This window comes from Arachis hypogaea, chromosome 13, assembly GCF_003086295.3.
Source record: "Arachis hypogaea cultivar Tifrunner chromosome 13, arahy.Tifrunner.gnm2.J5K5, whole genome shotgun sequence".
Lineage (NCBI taxonomy): Eukaryota > Viridiplantae > Streptophyta > Magnoliopsida > Fabales > Fabaceae > Arachis > Arachis hypogaea.
The window spans coordinates 121,255,839-121,280,547 of record NC_092048.1 but is presented as its reverse complement, the minus strand read 5'-3'; the positions used below and the strand labels follow the sequence as shown (position 1 = coordinate 121,280,547).

At 39.5% G+C, this 24,709-nt stretch overlaps 1 protein-coding gene and 1 non-coding gene across 2 annotated transcripts; both read right to left on the bottom strand.

Moving 5' to 3' along the window:
- Nucleotides 1-10,893: 10,893 nt before the first annotated feature.
- On the bottom strand, nucleotides 10,894-11,780 carry LOC112735317 (protein FAR1-RELATED SEQUENCE 5-like). The gene is made up of 2 exons (XM_025784866.1): nucleotides 11,365-11,780; nucleotides 10,894-11,299 (listed from the first exon to the last, which is right to left on the bottom strand). Exons 1-2 carry the CDS (start codon nucleotides 11,778-11,780, stop codon nucleotides 10,894-10,896), a joined length of 822 nt encoding a protein of 273 aa, XP_025640651.1.
- Nucleotides 11,781-23,829: 12,049 nt separating this feature from the next.
- Nucleotides 23,830-23,901, bottom strand: TRNAH-GUG (transfer RNA histidin (anticodon GUG)). Its single transcript has one exon. It is a non-coding gene; the product is annotated as a tRNA-His (tRNA).
- Nucleotides 23,902-24,709: the final 808 nt, after the last annotated feature.

Here is a 24,709-nt window from a genome sequence, read left to right as displayed (position 1 = left end):
GGTTTAGGGTTTAGGGTTCCGTGGTTACGGTTCATGGCACACGGTCCACGGTTCGTTGTCGGTGGTTCATGGCTTAGGGGCAACGGCTAAGGTGAGGCGGTCGGGTGTTTTCATGGTCCGGGGTTGTCAACGAGGTCATGGCTTCGGGTCCGGGTCCATGAGTCTTAGGTTGGCCGGGTCGGGTTCACGTGGTTTCTGGTTTAGGGTTCACATATTAGTGCTCCTGGTTTACAGTCCACGGCTTCCGGTTTACGCTCTGGGGTATTTTGGTTAGGGATCACGGCTAAGGGTGTGAGGGCTTAGGAATCCGGTTTAGGGTTTAGGGTTTCGTGGTTACGGTTCATGGCACACGATCCACGGTTCGTTGTCGGGGGTTGATGGCTTAGGGGCAACGGCTAAGGTGAGACGGTCGGGTGTTTTCATGGTCCGGGATCGTCAACGAGGTCATGGCTTCGGGTCCGAGTCCATGAGTCTTAGGTTGGTCGGGTCGGGTTCACGTGGTTTCGGGTTTAAGGTTCACTGATTAGTGCTCCTGGTTTACGGTACACGGCTTCCGGTTTACATCTCTGAATCATTTTTTCAGTATTTCTTTTTACGTAACTTCCATTTACACATTATAATAATATTGAGGTAACAATCTATAATAATACTCTTTATAATAACTAATATCCGATCATTATATACTTGTGTTTTATATTTTGACGAATTGACCACAAAATTATTTATAATTCAATAGTTAAATAATATGTAGGCAGTATAAATATAATTTTTAGACATGATATAATTATCTTCGAATTATCTGGAAAATTTATTGTGAAATTAAAGGTTAGCAGATATATAAACAGTTATTCAATTTGAATAATTTTTGTCACATGTTGTTGTGGTCGTCTATTTTTTATTCATATGTACATTTTAGTATTTTTGAGAGACACCACAGAAGACGACAAAACCCAAGTTCAGACAGACAGCTCATGTCTAACAGTAGATTCATCTGAAACGGATATCATTAATGAGGCAGTGCTCCAGAAAACGACAAAATTGGATGAATAAAGGGAGGAATGGGTTGCACGCCATTTTTCAACGATGGGGGAAAATATTAGCGCCAACACAATTCGGTATGGCTTGCTTTAAAGCGTAAAAAGTGACAAACATACACTAAGCAAGGCTTCACGACCAAAAAGATTGCCAGACACCCTCACTCAAGAGAGATGAAGCCGACGAACCTGTTCAATGTTTCCGGCGGGACACAGCAACCTCTGAGGCTATGGTAAGGAAATCCATGAGGGAGATAGATCGTGTTGCATACGTCCTTCCACTTATACGTCACATGTGTTGATACCTAATCCTTTAAGTCATCATTTGTAGGGCGGAAGATGGGACTGGAGCAGCATTCGTCGTGCAAGCCACGCCTGAGTCGGCTGAGATTTTGTCCCAGGAAAGTGGTGTTGCTTGCGGTGCAGTGGTAGACGTGACACCAATGGGTGTCCTAGTCGTTGGTCATGCTACTCAGCCGATAGTAGCTCCTGACACCGACGAAGACCGTTCCAATAGACAATCCACCCTTCTGGCTATGAAGGGAAAGAGGCTATTTCGATCACCTTCTGACAAAGTGAATAGATCAGCACCTGCTAAGTGTGGCAAATCCACCTCGTCGCCGGCTGACATACGGGTATGAAGAAATCATCTCCTTAATTACTTCCTTCATGTTTGCGTTCTTGTATGAATTGCATTTAACCCCGTGTGTTTAACGTAGAAGTACAAGGCAACATACGCCATGGACTTTAACCAATCGGAGACACTCCTGTTCAACTTCCTTTTCTCGGATGGTCATTCGATGGAGTATGTTATAATCCCTGATTACTTTGACGCGATGTTTATACAATTCTGCATCCTTGAACAACAACATTAACCATGGCATCTGTTGCAGGGACACTCTTGTGAGAATGCTCCAGTACAGACTAACAAGGCGGTAAATCCAATCCCTCATACCTGGGCGTCCCATTGACAGAGCCGTCGTGAAGATGGTGGCCATGCGCAACGCTTGTTCTATACATCACCTTAAGCATCCCTATTTTTGGTGTCTCCCGCCAAGCTTCGCTGTGAGTGGTTAATTCAACGATGCAACCACATCTGCATATTATACTGGATTCTGAAGCATATTTATTTGTTATTATAGGATGACGTTAGTAAGGGATTGTCTGTTATGGAGCTCAACGAGATATACGTGCCTTTCTGGTTGAAACCAACAAGATTCCTGAATAGGGTTTGTGTCTTGATCCATACGGACTTTTTGGCATTTCGCATTACTTTCGGGGCTGCTGACCCCATTGGAACTAATTTCGAGTTTTCTATTTTCTTCATCTGCTTGCAGATCTTCATCCCCATCGAGGATATCTTCATGCACTGGTACTGCATGGTGGTTGAATTTGGGGAGAAGACCGTCTACCACCTAGACTCCTTCCTGGACGTGAATATGGTCAGCGACCGAGAGCAGCTTATAGAACGCGTGGTAACGTGACTTCTTATTGTTCGTTGTACCATGTTTGAACCAAAATTATGCAGTTTCTGTTGCTAATTTGGGGACCATGCCTCATCTTGAAATGCTGTACGCGATGATGACTTCTCCGGTGTTTGGACCCCTGCGATAGTACACTCCCGAAGACATGGGTCGGTGGTCAATATAGCAAGGAAATGGGATACCAAATTGCAATACCAGGTGCACCTTGTTTTGTGAGTGTTGGGTCTGTATATTGGAACATTGAGTTACTGTTAGCTATAACCCGCTTCATATTTGCGTTCTGTAGCGATAGCTCTGCTGCCTTGGTGATACAATGGCTTCACCCTGAAGGTTCCTTTAACCCGTATGAAATTAGTGGCGTTGTAAGTAGATGCATATGAATGTAAGTAAAACATGTCCATGTGCAGTAATTTACATCCCCCTAATGTTTGTCTTTCGCAGCTTGAGGATTCTAAACTCTGCGGCAGAACGGCCGTGTCCCTTATGGGTGGACCCTTTAACGCAATCGGCGGCTTGGTTAGGATGTGGGCAGCTCAGTGGCAGCAACGACGTACGCCGTTAAATCATCTTCCTCTCAGGATGGACTTGTGGACGGAACGGGAGAGCAGATGGTGGCCTAGGCAAGCAGTTTCTTGTGGACAAAATAAGGTTCTACGGGACTGCAACATGACCCCAAAATGATTTAGTTTGTCGCTTTTGTTATTAGCTAAGCGTTATGTATTGCCTTAATTTTTAAACTGGATTTGCTTAGTTTATTAGAACATTATCTAAGATAGTTGTAATTCAAGGAAAAGTGTAATTAGGTGTGGCCTGTTGCAATTAATACTCTGTAGTGATAGTTGACTCTACCTTATTTGTCCTATGTTGGGATTGTCTTTATGACAGTATGTGCAGTGATAACTGGGAAAAAGTTAAGGATGGGACAAAATGAAGCCTGCAAAGCATCCTTCTTCGCTCCCGCCGAGGTTTCTAGCACAGCAGCATTCAGTTTATTCTTAATTTGGGGTGGTTGAAACTACCTTTTTGTCGCTTTAGTCACATATTCGAATAACAAGTTAAAAAAATTTTGGTTACATGCATGGAATTTGGAAGGATAGCGTAACCACATCTGGGTTGTCTTGCCACTTAGCTTAGCTTCTACGAGAAAATATATTAACGCCCTTTTTCGAATAAAAAATAAATAAATAACCCCTTGTCTGTTAAGCGTTCTAAGCGTTCATGCCAATATGTGAAACATGCTAATATGTGCAACTATCATGTATGCATACGTTAGTGGGCCGTAACATGCGAAACTGTTATGTCATATAAACATTAAATGAACAAAAGGATAAAACAAACCCTCTGTCGAACATGATACTAATGTTAGCAAGCGTATTAAGCATTTAAGTGAGCCTAAACATGCATATCCGTGTATAAGATGCAATTGTTATGCATAACCCGGTTTAATGCATACATTCACATTGCAATACAACGTTTAATTAGGGTTGCCATTCTCTTGGCATTAGAAACGATAATTTGGACATTTAATGAAAGTATGACTGACCTTCCATCCTGCTCTGAGCCCATCTTCTGAGCCCATCCTCGTCTAATGCATTGACAATGACCAGTGAGCAGCTCTGGGAGTCTTTCACCTTAGTAGTAACTCCTTGCTGGAAAATTTATAGGATAGTCAGACCGAGCATATACGGGAATGGAACTCCGTTGGAAAGGTAGATAGCGCGAGATAGAAAAAACGTTGATTTCCTTCGGTTTAAAAGGGTTGTAACACAACAGGCTTAGAGTGCCCATATAACTCCCACTAACTTACTCTTTCTCTCTGGAATAGAAGATTCAACAACATGGCCGTTGTGGAGTCACCACCTGCTGATGGCCACTTCGACATGCCGGACAGTTTGCCAAATATTCCTGAAGGAGAGACGTTGACCTAGCCACCACAAACCGTAAGTACAATAGTTCGGCCCTGAATGTTTGATACGTGCTAAGGAACGGTACATGCACATGGTCTACATGTTGTAACGGAACTAATTTTTTTTAGAATATTTCGAACAACGGTGCACAAGCCAGCTGCATGAAGGATCTTGTCAACACCATCCAGTGCATGTCATCGAAGGTTGATGAATGCGAGGGTCGTCAGCAACAGTGTGACGACGCCATGAGCCTACTGGGTTCCGTCGTCAACATTATTCAGCAGAACCTGGCGAAGTTGACGTCCGAGAAGGCTGGGCCTGGGTTGCGAGTTTGTGCCATTTGCAAGAGAATGCAAGCCGACAATGAAGCCTCTGACGCAAATGGGCTCTTTGGCGACAGAGAGCACCCCTTCGTAAAAACATACACCTCCATCTATGGAGACCCTGACGACTACGACACCATGTTTCCCATAACTATTGCGGATGACCATGACACACCAGTTTTCACTGGCAACATTCCCCTGAAGGGTGCGCCAGAGTACCAAAGCCAGACAAGCGTTAGTGGAAACTGGGGTTACAAGGTACGTATGTTACTCAGTTACATATCCAGTAAAGATATTGTCTTCATCGTATTAGGAATAGCATGTTTTTTCTTACTTTGGTTCAGGTGGTATAACTTTTTTAGTTTATAGATTTGTTGGAGATATTTCATTGGCATTTTTGTGTGGTTTCTCGTTGGTATTTCCCATGCCATTTTGATTAAGGTTTTTTTTGTCCTAAACGCTTTTTTTATAGAGGTCAAATGGACTTTAACAATTTATTTATGAATTTTTTGGCCACCATCCCACGTTCTACTTCATCATCCATGGTTTTAGTTTATCTCTTGCCGTTTTAAGAGAATATAGAATTTTTATTTGGCTGCACATTTCTGGCCCACTTCGTTCGCGTCCAGGCCCAAACAATAACCCTTAACTGACGCAGGTTATAGGAGAGGGTTCCTCCTCTCAAACTGGACAAGAGTCACATTCTAGCCGTATTGCAGCTCCCAATCTTATCTCAGGTAATGGGCTCCATTTTTCATCACAACAGGGAGCATCTTCCTTCTTTCCGGGGGAAAACTTCTCCAGCAACTCAGTTGTGCCAGATCCGCCACGTTTCCTGTTGATTGGTCGACCCACCAAGATACAAAGGAAAAGCGTTGGGATCTCACATCCATTGTTCCCGCGAAAGGGCACCGCTGGGAACAGCTCCAAGTCCATCGTCGCAGGGGGCATCCATCATGGTAAGGGACTGGCCCCAAATCGCGCTATTGGAATGCTCGCTCCGGCGCAAAAGGCCCCACCGTCCAACTCGCTGAAGCTGTTTAGAAGCCAGCTTAACACTGCCAAACCACCGGATACAACACTAAGCGACCTCCAAATTAAGGTCGCCACATATGATTTTGACCTTCAGGCAGACCCGATGTAAGCCTTTTAAATGTTGATTTACCTTCTTTCTGTAATTGGTAGTGTGGCCCTGTTAATCGCGGATTTGGTGCAGGGATGAGCTAGTCAAGTTGGGGGAAGTCGTCGTCAGGAGAAAAGAACTCCTCACACTGCGCCCAGGAAAAATGTCTGACGATGTCATTTTCGATGCTCTGACCATGAGACTCACTCTGGGGAGTCAGACTCCGGATGGGCCGACTTTTTGGTGCCTGCCCCCCTCATTCGCAGTACATCTCACGTAACTCACATTGTGGCCACTAAGAACTTGTTCTGTAATTAGAACTTACTTGTTCCCCACTTTGTTGCCTTCTTGTTTAAGAATGACGTTTTGGAGGCAAAGCTGCTGGCAGAAAGGGTTAGGACTTATAAGGACACTTGGATGAAGCCCTCCCACAATCTGGCTTATGTGAGTTGCTCTGTTTCTGTTCCTTGCCTGGAAAACAAACCTAACCCCTAACATCATTTGATGTATATTACCTGATCTCCTTTACAGGCTTACATCCCAGTCAAAGACATATCAAGCCACTGGTATCTGATGGTGGTGGCGTTTAATGACATGAAGCTGTATCACTTTGATGCATGCATTGGTGATGAGAAAAGCACGACGAGGAAGATCATCATACGGAACTTGGTAATTTCCGTCCATGCACATTGCTTATAATTATCGTTGTGTATATATATTTGGAAATCACCTTCACTTTGGACCGCAGGGAGATGTACTATCCAGGATTATATCCACCCCTGCATACCCCGCCTATTTCCGCAAGAGGGCCAGGGGAGTCATGTGTTTCGGCATAGCAGAGCCAGATGGCCTTGCATCATGCCAATCCCGGTGAGTCCTGAAAGATACTTACACTTCACATTAACCAAACAGCCTTCATGCTCATGTCTAATACAAATTCTTCTTCTGCAGTCATGTTTCTGCTGCATGTGTTTTGAACTGGATGGCCATGGGGGGATTCCAGAGAAAGTTCATACAACAGGTTAAATATTTTTACTTAGTTTTTCTAACTATGTCACCTACGTTGCTGATCTCTCCAACTAATGAACAAAATCATTATTTAGCAGGTGGATGACAAATCCATAAGGATGCAAACCGCCCTTGGCCTACTGTTGTTGCCCTTTAACGAAGAAAGAGGCTGGATTGGGAAGTTTGGGTCAGTGTCCCGGAATTGACGGTAGCAACCACTAGGGGGCGTAACTCTTGACTGTTTCAAATATTTTGTTAAATTTGTTTTGATGTGTATCTTAGGCAGAAAACTGTTGTTTCCTTCTTATTCTTCTTTCCTTGTTGAACTATGTCATCGCCACTAGCAGAACTTCTGCTCAGAACTCAGTCAACTGTGAACCAAAATGTGTTAATTAGGATTCGTTTTATGAATGCTATTTTTTTTCTTCTTTTGGTGGTGAACTTATAACTAATGCTTTTGTGAAATTAATTACCATTTTCTGGCCCAATAAACGCAAGGGGATGATTTACGCTTTGATGGGCCAGGCCAACGCAATAATGTGAGCCCACTAACCACTACTTACTCATATCCTCCTTTATGCCCACAATATATGGTTCCATGAGTTTTTTTTATGCGTACCGATTGGTTAGGGCCTTCTAATGGAGACGGATCCAGCAAAAAATTGTTTTAAAATCCAAAGTCTCGCTTAACAAAACCCAAAAAAAAAGCATTCCTATTTGACCGTACAGGCACGAAACCTTTTGGCTTCTAGAAGAAGACTTCATCAAAGGGTGATGGCACATAATCCTAAGGAGTGGAACTCTGATTACATTAATTAATTAATTAGATAGGATTCACCCTTCATATCCGCTTGATTCACACGCTATCCAGTTTGTAGGTGTTCTTCTAACTCAGAATATCCCCTTCTTCTTTTCTATTGGTGCCTGGACAAAAAATGGCCGAAGAAAACACGAAAGGTGACGTCGTTAGGGTTATTAAAGCAACAGGAGAGCCGTCGCGACCGATGGTAGGTTAAAGCTTCCTCTTCTGTTCTTTCCATTATTTCTTACTCTACTCTCTGCATTTTGTTCTTTCTCTTACGTTGTGTCTTGATATGCCCATATCTGTAGCGTCTACCATTACCAAATGATCTCCTCCCCAATGGTAGCAACCATATCTACATCACAGTCACCGATGGCTCAGACCGTACTTACAAGATTGCATGCAGCCCCAAGGGGTGGAAAGAGATCACTCTCGGGAGGGGATGGCAAAGGTTTTATCATGAATACAAGCTACAACCATCTAACATTCTGCTGTTCAAGCACAAGGGCAGAGACGACTTCAGCGTTCGTATCTTTTAGTCACCGGGTGTGGAGAGGATGTATGTTACGTCCGATGGTGACTCCGGCGACGTCACACCCCCCAGGTGCCAAGGAATCGTCCACGCGCTCCTCAACCGCCCCGGCATCGAACGGGGTGCATCAATGTCCCCAGGAGCGCAACTGCAGCTGAGGTGGAGTAGACATTTCAGTCCGAGCACCCCTTCTTTATCATGCACATCACAAAAAGGTTGTTGCGCGTCCACTTCCTGGTAATAGCTTTCCCTCTCCACTATATATACACCTGTTACGTTGGCACTGTTTGGGGTCTACATTATTTGTTTTGTTCCCCTGCTGTTCCCTCTATTGAAAGTAATGTGGCGGCCTACCTGGTCCACATTAAGTGTTGTTCTTTTGCTGGTCCTTACTTTGTTGGCTTGTGTGCCCTTGTACGTGGTCCACATCTTATGTCTTATACTGTTGCTTAATTGTTAATGGTTGGCTATCTGGTGGAGCAGTTGTTGACTTAAAATTCATTACAGAAATTTGTTGGTAATGTATGTTGTTCTTAAATTCCATTGTTTAGGGAAACAAGCACCCAATTGCATGCTAACTGTTCATAATGCCATCATCAATAGTTGCCATTTCATTCTGGTTAACTTCATGCACATTGCATTTATGTTACACATGCCTTTAAGTACATCTCATTCTCGTTTTTTGTTTGCCCAGCCAAATGTGCCGCACTTTAGAGACAACGTCGGGGATGACGTGATGGTCACTCTGAGAGTAGGGGAGATTTCTGTCCGGGACGTCTACGGCAGATACGGGGCAATAGAAGGTGCAATTGTGGCACCATCAGCGGAGGGTGGGCGGATTTCTTGTGCAAGTGCAATATAACTGTGGAGAAGCTGGCCATGTTTGAGATCTCCAGGACCAACCCGAACGTGGAGCTATTGGTCCAATTTGTTGATTATGAATGAATCCAACTGGTTTCATGACAAAGCTGACGTTATTTTGGATTGCCTTTTTTGATTTGGCAAAAACTTTATGTCTTGTGATTGTTGAAGTGTTGCAACTGCTAGACTTAACTCTTTTTGTACATGATACAATCTTATGACGTTTAACTAAGTACTTTTAAAATTATCAGTGTTCCTTAGATTACTTTACAATTTCAATTCACACAGCACCATGGATGCTCTAGACTAATTTGCAATTTCAATTCATACAGCACCATGGATGCTCTAGAATAATTTCCAATCTAAATATAGCGCGTTACAAAATAATGTCATATAGTGGCCTGAATATGGTTAATTTGGAAGTATAACAGTCCAAAACAGAGTTTTCTATAACTAGCCATTTTTTGTCCGAACATAGAACAACACGCATGATCTTCTAAGAAACTAAAACACCTGCTGCATCACCTAACCTTTGCCTAATATGAAGACCCACGTTCCCACTGGATTGAGCTGTGAGCGCACTAACCACAGGAACGGTTACTAAATTGTGCCCTATGAATCATAGCCCCCCTCCAAGGCAAGGTTCGCTGCATCGTCCCATGCCAGCTACAATGATACATTCAGTTAGCCATGAACTACGAATCGATTAGCCATGAACTACGAATCGATAAATGGTCAATACATTAAATGAAAAAGGGCGACTAAACAAATTTGTTGAGAAAGTGTTACCTCCTCCTCCTCAGACGAATCCTCCATTGTGCAGTTTCACCTTCGCCCTCACCACCAAAGTATGATGCACCCTCTTGTGTATTCATTCTGCTGTTGGAATTTAAGTGGCAGGATACTCGATTATCCCTGTCTGGCGACAAAGACCGCACCTCTTCACCCCCTTCACCGTTTCCTTTCTTTGCCTCTTTCGACACCGCACCAACTGTGAATCCCTAACACAACCCTCTAGTGTTGAAGCTTTCCCAACTTCATTCACACCACCTGCATCACCAGAATCCTGAATCTCTTTCAGCCGCACTATCTCATGAATAACTTTATCCGTCATGTCAACAAATTCAGCTTTGTGACGACATGTAAGAACACACATTTCCCTGCATAGATCATTCAACATCCAATTACGGCAGGTGATCATTGAATCCCAACACTCTTGGACCAACGATCCAGAACAAGACTGTCTGGTATGTCAGTCATCTCCAAATGTACCAGCACTGCTACAATGTGATCACACGGTATACCAAGGGACTCCATTCGCAAGCAAGAGCACTTGAAACTGTTATTGTCAGCATAGTGACTCACTTCCCACTCGCGCATTAGCTGACCTAGACAAAGTGAATGTATCAGAAGTCTGGCTCCATGTGTGTGTTCGTACCTTCAGTGTGCAAGCACGAAAAAGCATGGGCCTGAAGTTGAAGAAAATTGCCCTTGTGAGCTTCTTTGCAGCTGACCTCTCCAAATCATGAAATGGACTCTGTAGCACTGGTTCCCCAACCACGGATAACAGATCAGAATGTACTTCCCTGGACCTCATTTGGGATATGCAACGCATAAACTGCTCAACAAAGTCCCTCAAATTATGACGAGACTGGACAAATTTACCCAGCATTGAGTGCAATCCTTCACACCTTGATGTTGTACGAAAACCCCCAAATAAGTTGCCCCTTATATGTGCAGTTGCCCACATCCTTCTCCTAGAGTAAAGGTCAGAAACCCATTGATTATCAGACAGACCAAGCGCATCCACCATATAATGCTAATGATCTTCAAACTCCCACACCTCATAATCGAACAGCATGCATTTCTTAAATTCAGAAGTAAATCTGGGGTTGCTTAGGTTAGAAGTGGCATTCCTCAGCAGATGCCACGCACACAAACGGTGATAGGCCCCAGGAAACACCGCATCGATTGCCTTTTTCATCGCTCCATGCCCATCTATTATCACACACCCAGGTGCTTTACCCTTCATGGCATCTAGGAACTGTTGCAGCAACCAGGTGTAAGTCTGCTCATTCTCATTTGCAACTAGCGCAGCGGCAAACACAATTGTCTGGTTATGGTGATTCATTCCAGAAAACACAACCAGTGGACACATATACTTATTCTTCCGATATGTCGCATCAAATACCACGACATCCCCAAACAAACTATAATCCAGCTGACTGCAATTATCCGACCAAAATAGGTGGATAAACAACCATCCATGTCCGCCAAATAATGCACAAACATTCCAGGATTAGCCTGTGCCATTGATTCCAGGAACTTCCGGCAAGCCGTCGCATCCCCGCCAATGAGCCTCCGTTGCTTCCCTATCTGGTTATACATATCCCTCTTTAGAAACGGAAGGTTTTGGAATCCCCCGGCAGTCTGCACAAAAGATGAATAAATATGTGGCGTTTTAATCCCAACTCTAAGCATCATATTCATTTGTTCCATGGCGGCTGCATCCATTTTCCTATGGCACGGTAGCATGAAAGTCAGTCTATCGTCCAGCAACTCATGGTTGTGAACGTCCTGAAAGTATGATATTATCCATCTACCACTATCGGAGTGCACGTGGACGCGCATCTCTGCCTTACAGCCGCATCTGGTCTCCACCTTTGGCTCACGTTTCCATCGCCTGCCGTCGTTAACAGACCCCATTCCTCTGAACCCTTGCCGGAAACATACAAATTCTTGTTGAGTAACCTCATTCCTCACATTTTGCCGAATCTTATTCTGCTCACAGCGAAACCATTCATCTTCGCATACAAACTGTAAAACAAGAATGCCACCGATCGATCCGGAAAATGACACATCATAATCTCCTTTGCAGTTATTTCCTTGAAATTTATACACCCCAGCTCTGCAATGTCGTCCACTGCTCTCTCTTCCCAGTTGTTAAAGAAGCTATCCGTGAAATTCTCCTCTGCATCCGACTCCACCCCTAATTCCCCATCCTCAACTTCATCACCGAATTTGTCGCCACCTGGGCCGAAGGCATTGCTTCCATTGCCTCCCTTTTCTTCAGCAGACAATGGCCGGTAACATTCCTCCGCCGCGGATTCTCCCTCTATGCAGTCCTGCGCAGAAATGGCGTTCACGGATTAACATCAGATTACATCAGACAGAATACTCTATAAACAAAAATTGCCAAAACTCTACCATGCTCTGTCCTACCAAGTTTGCCAAAACTCTAGGGCTTCGCCGTCACTTGAGCTGTGGAGTTAATGGCAGCCCCTCTTCATCTCCTCGCTCTACCAAATGGGCTAAAACTCAGTCAACAGCTCATTCATACAGGGAGTTAGAATGCAAACATGTATAAATTGAGGGGTCATAACACAATATACAAAACTATATAGCCAATCTTGTAAAATACAAAAAGACCTGCCACCAAAGCAGAAACTTGTGTCAGAGGTGACAGGTGCACCAATCTCCTCATTTGGACCGGTGCAGGCTATAACTCACCAATGGAATTGGATTATTATTGACGAAGAATTTCAAAAAGAGAATTCATTAAAAAGAGTAACTTAAAAAAGAGAAGATAAAAGTATTATTAGTGGACTCAGAAAAAAGGACAATTCGCTGGCAAAAATGGAGTTGGGGTCCACGGTGGTGGTAGAAGTAGGAATTAGAGTTGATGTCATTTTTTATACGATCTAGTAGAAAATTTTTTGAAGTGCTGTCTGTAAGATCTAGAACTTTTGAAAAGTTATTACAAATTAATTTTAAATTATATATATTTATTTACAGTTTTAGGTTCATAAATTATTTTATTGAAGATAATTAAAGGTAGTTTTGTTTAATTGAATTTGAAATAAATTAAGATTTTTATCCAAACTCTATAATCTTGGATTATTTTTCTATTTACTATTTAACGTCTTAAAGATTTAAAAATAATGATGTTTGGATATTTAAATTAGAATTTTATCTAATTTTCTAATTATTGAATTAATTCCCATATTTAAAATATAAAATTAGTAGTTGTGAAATAACAAAATTTTTATATGATAATATCTTTATAATTAAATACTTTAAGTTTTGTTAATAAAGAAAATTAATTATATTGTATTATATTTTCAATTAGAGTGTTTGAGTGAAAACCAAATAGTATTTTGATACAACGAATAATATTTTAGAATAATTTTAAAGATTCAATTAGTTTCAAATTAAACCTCAAAATTCTCAATTTCCATACACAAACTCCAACCCTAATTGAACCCACATTTTCTCTTTTGTCCAAATGAAACCCTAGCCGCAACCCTTCTTTCCCTTCAGCAAACACATCAGAAAAAAAAAAGTAAAAGAAAGAAAGAAAGAGGGAAGCAAGGAGAACGGGAAACGGGGAAGGGAGGTTTGGAGGGAGGAAGGGCGTCGCCACCACGCCTCGCCGCCGTGCCACCACGCCCCGCCGTCGAACCCATCGCGCTGCTGCCACTAACGTCGACAAAGAGAGATGGCTTGCGAGTGAGAGAGTCGCAGGCTTGGAGCCGCCGTCTTTGTCGCTGAGAAAGAAGGACACCATCGATGCCGTTCAGGGAAGAAGGAAAAGCCGTGCGAGAGTCAGTGGAGGAGGGAGCCTCTGCTGCATCGCCACCGCGCCGTTGCCGCGCCTGGGTGCTACTGTTGAAGCCACTCCTACCGCCGCTGCTACTAGGGTTTGTCGTCGTCAAGCCACGCATTGTCACCGCTAAAGGAGTTTCGTGCGTCGCCACCGAGGGTTTGCCGCTGGTGAGAAGAAGACGTCGTCGTATCTCCCAGTCGTCCCTGCCGCCGCCGTGCCATTGAGAAGGAGGCCGTCGGGTTGCACAGAGTAAGAGAGACAGAAAGCACGGGAGCAGGGGAGAGAGAGGGGAGACCTGCGCCAACCACCGCCACTTTTGCCGCCCGAAAACCCGCTGCCATCTCCGGAAAACTTTGCCGATATGGGTTTTTGAGTTTAGTTTTCATTCATTCAAGATTTTGAAAATCTTATCGTCTCTGTATGTGGGTTTCAGTCACCATCGCCAGAGTCCGGTCGCCGCTGCCACTTGAGGTGGCTGTCGGGGCCGCTGCCAAACTGGTTCAGAGCCCGCCGCTATTTTGTTTCGCTAGTTCAGTAAGTATTTCTGTTACAAAAGCCCTGCATTAGTGTTCTGTTCCGTGTAATAAAGTATTTGTGATGTTAATGGTTTTAGGAGTTAGAATCTGAGTTTGCTTGCGGCGTTTGAAGCTGTTTCTGCTTTTGAGAGAGCAAGCGGAGCCGAGGTTTTGGTTTCCGTCTATTCGGGTTGAGGCGAAAGGAACTCTGTGAGGCGTTTGGGCTATGGTTTTGCATATTGAGGTAGGGGCCTTTTTAGAAAACTACACTTTACGAATTGGAATTATTATATATGGATATTGATGTGAGAAAATGTATCTTTGAGTGATTGTATAAGTCTTATGTATTGTTGGTTGTCTTGGATGAGTATGAATGCTTGTTTGGCTGGATTATTGTTCGGTTTTGTGAAACAAACTGTTCTTGAAATGCTTCTTTAAAGTTATTTTGTAAAAGCTTTGAAATCGAGTTTATCCTGTTGGAAGTTGATTTTAGTTGAATCGGTGTTCCTGAAATCTGAAAATGATGTACCTTCGGAACCAACTTAATTTTTGAACTAATTTGGTTTTGAACCCATTAAAGAGGGTTGCAGAATGGTGTAGTTAGGACCCGGAAAGGGTGGCAAGGTCCAAGTTTTAGGGGAGGTACTATCGAAATTCCGATAGAATCTGAGACTTTATTGAAATGTCATTTGGAAAACTATGAGTTAAAGACTTCTACTATTTTATTTGGAGTATTTAAGAAAGGGATGACTTATGCTTTTGAAATGAATTATTAAACAGAAAATTATGATTTAGTCTTGTTTCTTAAGAAAAGCATTGTATCTCTTTTGGGAGCAAGTTATTTAGATGAAACTTATATTCTAAGGCTGTTTTAAATGTGAAAAGGGTTTATGTCTTTGAATTTGACTTGAGGGTTTCAATTGGAGGAGTTTCAGTGACTTTGAAAGAACTTGAATGTCTATTGACAAGTCTCATTTTTCAATGTTTTAGGAAAATTTTTAAGTACTCTTTGAATTCTGAATTTTTGCAAGACTAAAACAATTTTTGAGCTGTTTGAAACGCTTTAGATTTAATCATGGAATTGAAGTTAGTTTTGTTTAAGTAAAAGAAATGGTTTTGAAAGGAGTAATCGATTACATGACTCGGTTTGGCTTAGATTCTATTTTTATTACTCAAATCAGGAAGCTAAGGTTTTAAAGATTTTAAACAAATTTGAGGAAATGAGTTATGTTAGTCTCCCCTAAAGACTTGAGGCTCTGCTGAAGAACTTTTGTTACTGAATCCTGTTTAAGAATGAATGATTTTGAATCTCTCGGAAAGGGCTTTTGATTTGGCGTGGTTTCTGAAATGTTCGGAAAAATATTGTGGACAGTGGCTTTACTTTTAGAAAGAGAAATTTTACGTTTGAGGAGAAGTGGCTAGCCACCACGTGCTCAGTAATCATGTTTTAAAAAAGGAAAATTTATGTTTGAGGAAAAGTGGCTTATGAGCTTGAAATGATTTGAGGAATGGGGATTTTAAAGCCAAGGCTGGAAAGAATTGATTTTTGACTTCAAAGTAAAGTGACTTTGAGAAAAAGTGATTTATGGCTTGAATGATGATTTTATGAGTCTTATGATGTTCGATGGTGGAAGTGCTATTATGTTATGAGCCGGAATGACTGTATATTATAATGAATTATGGCTGATTGTGGAATATGTTATGAGCCAGAATGGCTGTATATGATAATGAATTATGGCTGATTGTGAAATATGTTATGAGCCGGATGGATGAGTATGAATATGGATGATTATTGAGTTGATAAAGTGATTGTTGCTCTTCTAATTATCTAAGATACGAGTTTCCCTGGGTAAAAGCAGTGCCTAGCCACCACGTGCTCCAGGTTGAGACTCGATACTCTGCTGACCCTATGTCGTAAGTGTGGTCGGACACTGTGAAAGTTCCGGATGAGCTCACCCCCGTGGATAAACACCAGTGTGGGTGTTGTATGATTATGATTATGATTGTGAATAACTCGAGTTGCGGCTGCACGACAGAGGGACAGTCTAATGGTTAGCTACCAAGACTTGTCGGGTTGGCTTTATAACTGGCAGATGAGACTCATCAGCCACTAGGACAGGCATTCATCATATGCATCTATGTGACATTGTTTGGGTGTGCATATTGTACTTGGAATGCCTTTGTGATTAATTGTGTTTAACTGCTAATTGTTCTACTTGAAGTAACTACTTGTTTATGCCTGAGCTTTCCTACTTGTGTTTGCGACAGAAACTCTGTTGGATTGTGGTGGATTGGGTGTTGTTTGGATTGTTTGGGCCTAGGGCCATGGTTGATTATGAGGTGGGCCGAAGGCCATGTTTGGTTGGTGTTTCTAGTTTAGAAAAGTATGAAAAACTAAACTGGTTCAGAATAGACTTAATGAACCTATGCTTGGATCAGGTTGGTCATTCATACTGTCTAGGAAAAACCTTTTGAAATGCTTTTGAATTTTTGAAGAAATAATAGTTTCCTCTTTCTGAAAAGATTTCAGATTTTAATGGTAAATCATCGGGTTTTGAAAGTATACATAAGGCGGTTATTAATCACTGTAATGGTTTTATTTTCACGTATCCTATTATAGTAATTCTCAAAAACCCTCTACTGAGAACCCTTTCGAGGACGATGTTCTCACTCCCCTACAGGTCTTTTCTCTTTTCAGGTTATGGACGACGAAGTTCGGAAGGGCTTATTTCTTTTCTGTTTAGACGATATTTTGGATTGTTTTAGTTTTTATGTTTTTCTCGCCTTTAATTTTGCAAGTTCTGTAAGAGGGATAGGATTTTGATATGAAATACTTGTAAATTAATAATAAGTATTTATAAGTATTCTTTGTGAGTATTGTAATTTGTATTGCATGTATGGAGGTATGTTGCCTATCAAAAAGTGTTATGGAGCGGTAAGACGGTTTAAAGTTTTTAACAGGCTCATATTTATGTATTAAATACTCTGAGAGTTGTCGTAACACCAGAGCTATTAGAATTGCGCAGCCAGAAGCGTAAGCTTTGATAGTTAGGGTGTTATACTGTCTTTTTTCTCGTTGGTATCCAAAGAAGTTAAGGAGTCTGTCGACGGAGAAATCTTTCCCAACAATACCATCGTCGTTGACAACGTTAAAGCAAAATCGTCGAGTATAAATAGTGACTAAATTAGTTATTGTTGTAAAATAAATAAAAGATATACTAAATATAAAATAAAGATATATAAATAGAAGACTCTAGTATTAATATAATTAGCTCAATAATAATCCATATATGTATTTACTATTATTATATGTTGTAATGAATATATATATATATATATATATATATATATATATATATATATATATATATATATATATATATATATATATATATATATATATATATATATATATAAAGAGAAAAAGAAGTATTCAGTAAATTGGAAAGTAAAGAAAGAGAGATAATTGATTTTTATTTTATTGCTTATATCTCATGCCTCGTATATGAACCCATATTTATACATGTATGAGATTCTTATTTTCAACTTTCATTTATTTGATTCTATCTTGAAAACTGTTTCAATCTTGAGAAAGTTGGCCACCCAAGTCATGGTCATCCGCATTGTTATCACAACACTCCCCCTTGGATGACCATTTAGGATTATTGCCTCGTTAAAACCTTACTAAAGAAAAACCCAGTGGGAAAAAAATCTTAGTGAAGGAAAAAGAGTACAATATCCTTTAGTGATGGGGACTGCCTCATTAAAAACCTTGTCAAGAAAAACCAATGGAAAAAAACCTGACCAAGGAAAAAAGAGTACAGTCTCCCCCTCTTGTTGACATCAGTTGATATCTCGAAATCGGCGCATCCCAATCTCATGTACCAATCTTTTAAAGGAGGATTTTGTGAGTGACTTTGTAAATAAATCTGTCAGATTGTCACTTGAGTGGATCTGTTGGACATCAATTGTCCCTTGATTTTGAAGATCATGAGCGAAGAAGAATTTGGGAGAAATATGCTTGGTCCTATCACCTTTGATGTATCCACCTTTAAGTTGAGCAATGCATGCTGTATTATCTTCAAACAGGATAGTTGGAGCTATCTTATGATTAATTAGTCCACATGATGACAGAATATATTGGATCAAACTTCTGAGCCAAAAACACTCGCGACTTGCTTCATGAATCGCTAGTATTTCAGCATGATTAGAGGATGTTGCTGCAATTGTCTGTTTCGTGGACCTCCATGATATAGCTGTTCCACCATATGTAAACATGTATCCTGTTTGAGACCTCCCTTTATGTGGATCAGACAAGTATCTGGCATCTGCATCGCCAAGTAGTTGTGACTTAGATCCATAGGGATAAAACAATCCCATATCAACCGTTCCATGAAGATATCGAAATATTTGTTTGATTCCACTCCAATGTCTTCTAGTTGGAGATGAACTATATCTTGCTAGTAAATTCACAGCAAATGATATATCGGGTCGTGTATTGTTAGCAAGATACATTAGCCTCCAATGGCACTAAGATATGGTACTTCAGGACCAAGGATATCTTCATTTTCTTCTTTAGGACGGAATTGATCCTTTTCCACATCCAAAGATCTTACGATCATTGGGGTACTTAGCGGATGTGAGTTATCCATATAAAATCTTTTCAAGATCTTTTCTGTGTATGTTGTTTGATGAATAAAGATTCCATTTTTTGTATGCTTGATCTGCAGGCCGAGACAAAATTTAGTCTTTCCAAGATCTTTCATCTCAAACTCTTCTCTTAGAGTTTTTATAATTTTTGGAATCTTTTCAAGAGTTCCAATGATATTTAAATCATCAACGTACACAACAATTATAATGAATCCAGATGCAGATTTCTTTATGAAAACACATGGATAGATATCATCATTTTTGAATCCATTTTTTGCCAGATACTCAGTAAGACGATTATACCATATTCGTCCAGATTGCTTCAGGCCATATAAAGATCTTTGCAATTTGACTGAGTATAACCCTTGCGAATGTTCATTGGATGGTTTAGATATCTTTAGTCCTTCAGGGACTTTCATATAGATATCCCGATCTAATGAGCCGTATAAATAGGCTGTTACCACATCCATTAAATGCATATGCAGTTTATGATATGCAGATAAACTGACCAAATAACGCAATGTTATCGCATCCACTACAGGGAAATACATTTCTTCATAATCTATACCAGGCCTTTGTGAAAAACCTTGTGCCACAAGTCAAGTTTTGTAGCGCAAAACTTCATTTTTCTCATTTCGTTTTCTCACAAATACCCACCTGTATCCAACAGGTTTTACATCTTCTGGTGTACGGACTACAGGTCCAAAGACTTCACGTTTTGCAAGTGAGTCTAATTCAGCCTTCATGGCTTCTTCCCATTTTGGCCAATCATTTCTTTGTTGACATTCTTTGACTGATCTTGGCTCAAGATTCTTACTTTCTTGTATGATATTTAATGCCACATTATATGCAAATATTTTATTGATAATTGTCTTATTTTGGTCCTATTTCTCTCTTGTAAAGACATAATTTATCGAGATCTCGTCATTTTCATAATTTTCAGGTACCTGAACGTCTTCTGGCGTTAAAACTATATCAGAATTTTGGATAACTGCAGGTGTCTCTACTATGTCTTTTTCAATAGGAATAGTATTTACCTCTTTTCGCTTTCGAGGATTTTTGTCTTTGGAACCGACAGGCCTGCCACGCTTTTGGCGTGTATTTGCTTCGGTGGCAATTTGTCCAACTGGGACATCAATTCGAATTGGGGCATTTTCCGCTGGTATATAAGACTTGGTTATTCTCTTTGTATTGGAAAATGCATCAGGCAATTCATTTGCTATTCTTTGCAAATGTATAATCTTTTGAACTTCTAGTTCACATTGCCCTGATCGAGGATCTAAATGCATCAACAATAATTCATTCCAATTAAGTTCCTTTTCAGAAAGCCTATTCTCTCCTCCTAATGTTGGAAATTTTGATTCATCAAAATGACAATCTACAAACCGGGCTTTAAATACATCTCCAGTTTGTATCTCAAGATACCTCACTATAGAGGGAAAATCATATCCAACATATATCCCCAATTTTCTTTGAGGTCCCATTTTGGTGCGATTAGGTGGTGCAATGGGAACATATATCGCACATCCAAATATTCTTAAATGGGAAACATTTGGCTGCTGGCCAAAAGCTAATTGCATAGGAGAGAACTGATGGTAACTCGTTGGTCTCAAACGAATAAGTGCTGCGGCATGTAAAATAGCATGCTCCCAAACCAAGGTTGGGATATTTGTTCTCATAAGTAAAGGTCTAGCAATTAATTGGAGGCGTTTAATAAGTGATTCTGCTAACCCATTTTGCATGTGAACATGAGCTACTGGATGTTCAACATTTATTTCATTAGTCATACAATAAGCATCAAATGCTTGGGAAGTAAATTCACCAGCATTATCAAGACGAATTGCTTTGATTGGATTTTCTGGAAACTGTGCTTTTAATCGAATAATTTGAGCCAGTAATCTCGCAAACGCCAGGTTGCGAGAAGACATAAGCACACATGTGACCATCTCGAAGATGCATCTATTAGGACCATAAAATATCTAAAAGATCCACATGGTGGATAAATAGGTCCACATATATCACCTTGAATCCTTTCTAGGAATTCAGGGGACTCAAATCCAATCTTTACTGGTGATGGCCTTAAAATTAACTTCCCTTGAGAACATGTGGCACAACAAAATTCACAAGATTTAAGAATCTTCTGGTTGTTTAGTGAATGTCCATGGGAGTTTTCAATAATTCTCCGCATCATGGTTGTTCCCGGATGACTCAATCGGTCGTGTCAAGTTATGAACTCATTTGGACTAGTAAACTTCTGGTTTACAATGGCATGTGATTCAATTGCACTAATCTTGGTATAATATAACCCAGATGAAAGTGAGGGTAATTTTTCTAATATAACTTTCTTATTTGAATCATGAGTTGTGATACATAAATACTCATGATTTTCCTTATTCATTGTCTAAACATGATATCCATTTCGGCAAATATCTTTGAAACTCAATAAGTTCCTCAGAGACTTAGTAGATAATAGTGCATTATTTATTATGAATTTTGTTCCTCTGGGAAACAAAATTATAGCTCTTCCGGAGCCTTCAATCACATTGCCTGAGCCAATAATAGTATTAACATATTCTTCTTTTGGCACAAGATGGGTAAAATATATATCACTTTTGAAAATGGTGTGCGAACTTGCACTATCCGCAAGGCATACATCTTCATTATATATCCTTGCCATTTTCTTCAAAGATAAATAATAATAAAATGAGTAGCAATACATGCACAGTCAAATGGACTTCCTGATTGAAATTATTTCTCTAAGAAACACTGTACATAAAAATAATGTCATATACTAAAATTTTATTTTAAAACTTGACACATTTAATAATTTCAAAATTCATAAACATTAATATTTCATTATTTATATACATCATTTGAAACTTAAATATATAGAAAATAAAACTTAACAATAAGTTCTTTATATTATTTATTTACATGGATACTTAACAATCCCACATATTAAACTATTCCATCATTGATCAAATGACCAATATTTCCTTTAGGGTCCTCAAAGAAATCAAATACATCATAATGAGTGGTGGAGTTTTCAGCAACATCATTTGAAATGAAATTCATCTCCTTTCCTTTGTCATCTTTTTTCAAAGATGCTTGATAAAGATCGACTAAGTGCCTTGGGGTACGACAGGTACGCGACCAATGGCCCTTTCCACCACAACGGAAACACTTATCCTTTGTTGATTTATTTTGTCCAATATTTCTTTCTTTATCCCACTTCTGGTGAGATCCTCTCTTTTAAATATAATTCCTTTTCCTTCCATAATTTTTCTTGTTATTAAAACCTTGCCATTTACCTCTTTTAGGGTAATTTGCCGCATTTACTTCAGGAAATGGGGCGGCGCCAGTTGGGCGCGCTTCATGATTTTTCAAGAGCAACTCATTGTTGCGTTCAGCAACAAGAAGGTAAGAAATTAACTCGGAATATTTTTTAAACCCTTTTTCTCGATACTGCTGCTGCAGGAGCACATTCGAGGCATTGAAGGTTGAGAAAGTTTTCTCTAACATATCATGATCAGTTATCTTTTTCCCACATAATTTTATTCGTGTGGTGATTCGAAACATTGCAGAATTATATTCATTTATGGATTTAAAATCCTGTAGATGCAAGTACGTCCATTCATATCGGGCTTGAGGAAATATCTCCGTTTTTTTATGATTGTACCTTTCTTCAAGGTCTTTCCAAAAATCTGCAGGATCTTTTAATGTGAGATATTCATTTTTCAATCCTTCGTCAAGATGACGACGAAGAAAAATCATGGCTTTGGCTTTATCCTTTTGCGATGCATTATTTTCAGCCTTAATGGTATCTCCAAGATCCATTGAATCAAGATGGATTTCAGCATCTAATATCCATGATAAATAATTGTTTTCAGATATATCAAGAGCATTGAATTCAAGATGAGAGAATTTTGACATAATGAAAATTTATTACCTGAGTCTTCCTAAAAATTTGATCAGAGTCTCGTGCTGATAACGTGTTGTAAAATAAATAAAAGATATACTAAATATAAAATAAAGATGTATAAATAAATTAAAAGACTATAGTATTAATATAATTAGCTCAATAATAATTCATATATGTATTTACTAATATTATATGTTGTAATATATATATATATATATATATATATATATATATATATAAAAAGAAAAAGAAATATTCAATAAATTAGAAAATAAAGAAAGAGAGAGAATTGATTTTTGTTTTATTGCTTATATCTCATTACTCGTATATGAACCCCTATTTATATATGTATACGATTCTTATTTTCAACTTTTATTTATTTGATTCTATCTTAAAAACTGTTTTAATCTTGAGAATGTTAGCCACCCAAATCATGGTCATCCACATTGTTATCACGACCGTTCTTATAATAAAATTCATATTTATAAGAGAATCCATAAATTATTGCCTATTTCATTATGTATCCTGATCTTTTAAAGATCAAAATATTCTTTCATCACTCTAGAAAGCTCCTTGTTTGTCATGCTTAGTATAATATTCCTAATTCCTAATCATCGCAGGAGTTTCTCTCCATATGATGGTTTTGTCATGCTTAGTATAATATTCCTAATTCCTAATGGATTCCAATGGAATTTAATTTGATGCGATGCCGCGGGAGTTTCTCTCCATAAAGTGGTAATTCATCTTCTGTTTTCTTTTTTGTTTTATTTTTATTTTTTCCACGCCTTTTTTTGGTTTGTTCTGATTTTTTCCCCCACAACCGTCTATCCCTTTCCCCAAATTTCTAGTTAGACTTCAGTATTGATTCAAGCATCAACCAAGTCCACGAACACATGTTGATATTTTGTTTTTTTTTTAAGCTATGATAAATTCAAGAAAGAATTCCAAATTAAAAAAAAAATGCATTGAAATAGTGTAGTATAGTAATAACAAACTGCAAGTTTCCAGAAATCAGAATACTACAAGTGTTTTCTTCGAAGAAATGATGGGGTTAAAAAGAACTGTGGCTGCTGGGATTCGAGCCCAGGTCTCCACGGCCACAACGTGGAATTCTTACCACTAAACTACAGCCACTATTGATGTTCATCTTGGCCTCAAATAATTTTATATAGTAATTAGCCAATCAGTGGTATGTCACCTTTTAAAAGAAAACTAGAAAACTAGAAAAGTATGGCTCGTAAGTCTGAACTCTGAACGAACTTGAACCACGTTCAGTCATTCATATATATCCTTTTGGGAATATGCAAGAATAATAAGAACTATCTTAGTCATGTAGTACTTTTTCTTACTTTGTTTAGGCAAGAATCCTTTTATTTAGAATTAGTTAAGTTCTGGAGATAGTAGCAGTGATGGTCGTGGATTTTCTATAATATTAAAAGCGGCTTCTTATAGAGATATAGATCCTACTAATAATTTTCAAGTTCTAATTAAACAAGTAAGACCACACTAATAAATTTATATGGATTAACTTCTACTCTCTGTCAAACAACAAAACCTGTGATAAAATCTTTAGTTAAATTAAAAAAAAATACGGCGAAAAGCTGTGAACAAGCTAAGAAAAAACAGTAGATTTCTGCGTATTAAAATTGCCCAATATAATACTTGCAACCATAGGTTTCAAATAACAAGCACTTTTGATGTCTGTTTTTAGGAGTAGAAATTCACACTGAAAATGTTTGCTTTACATAACAATGATACATAATGATGCTAAAGATGGCAACTATTTCAAAGATTACCTGAAATTGTGGTTGTATTTGGGTTTAGACGCGAGATCCAGACTCCTTTTAAAGCATCGTTTGACTTGTATTGGTGCTAAGGTATTGCCATCCGAATTTCTCGTGAGGAGGTGGGAAGTAGTAATTGTAAGGGACTCCGATGCTTA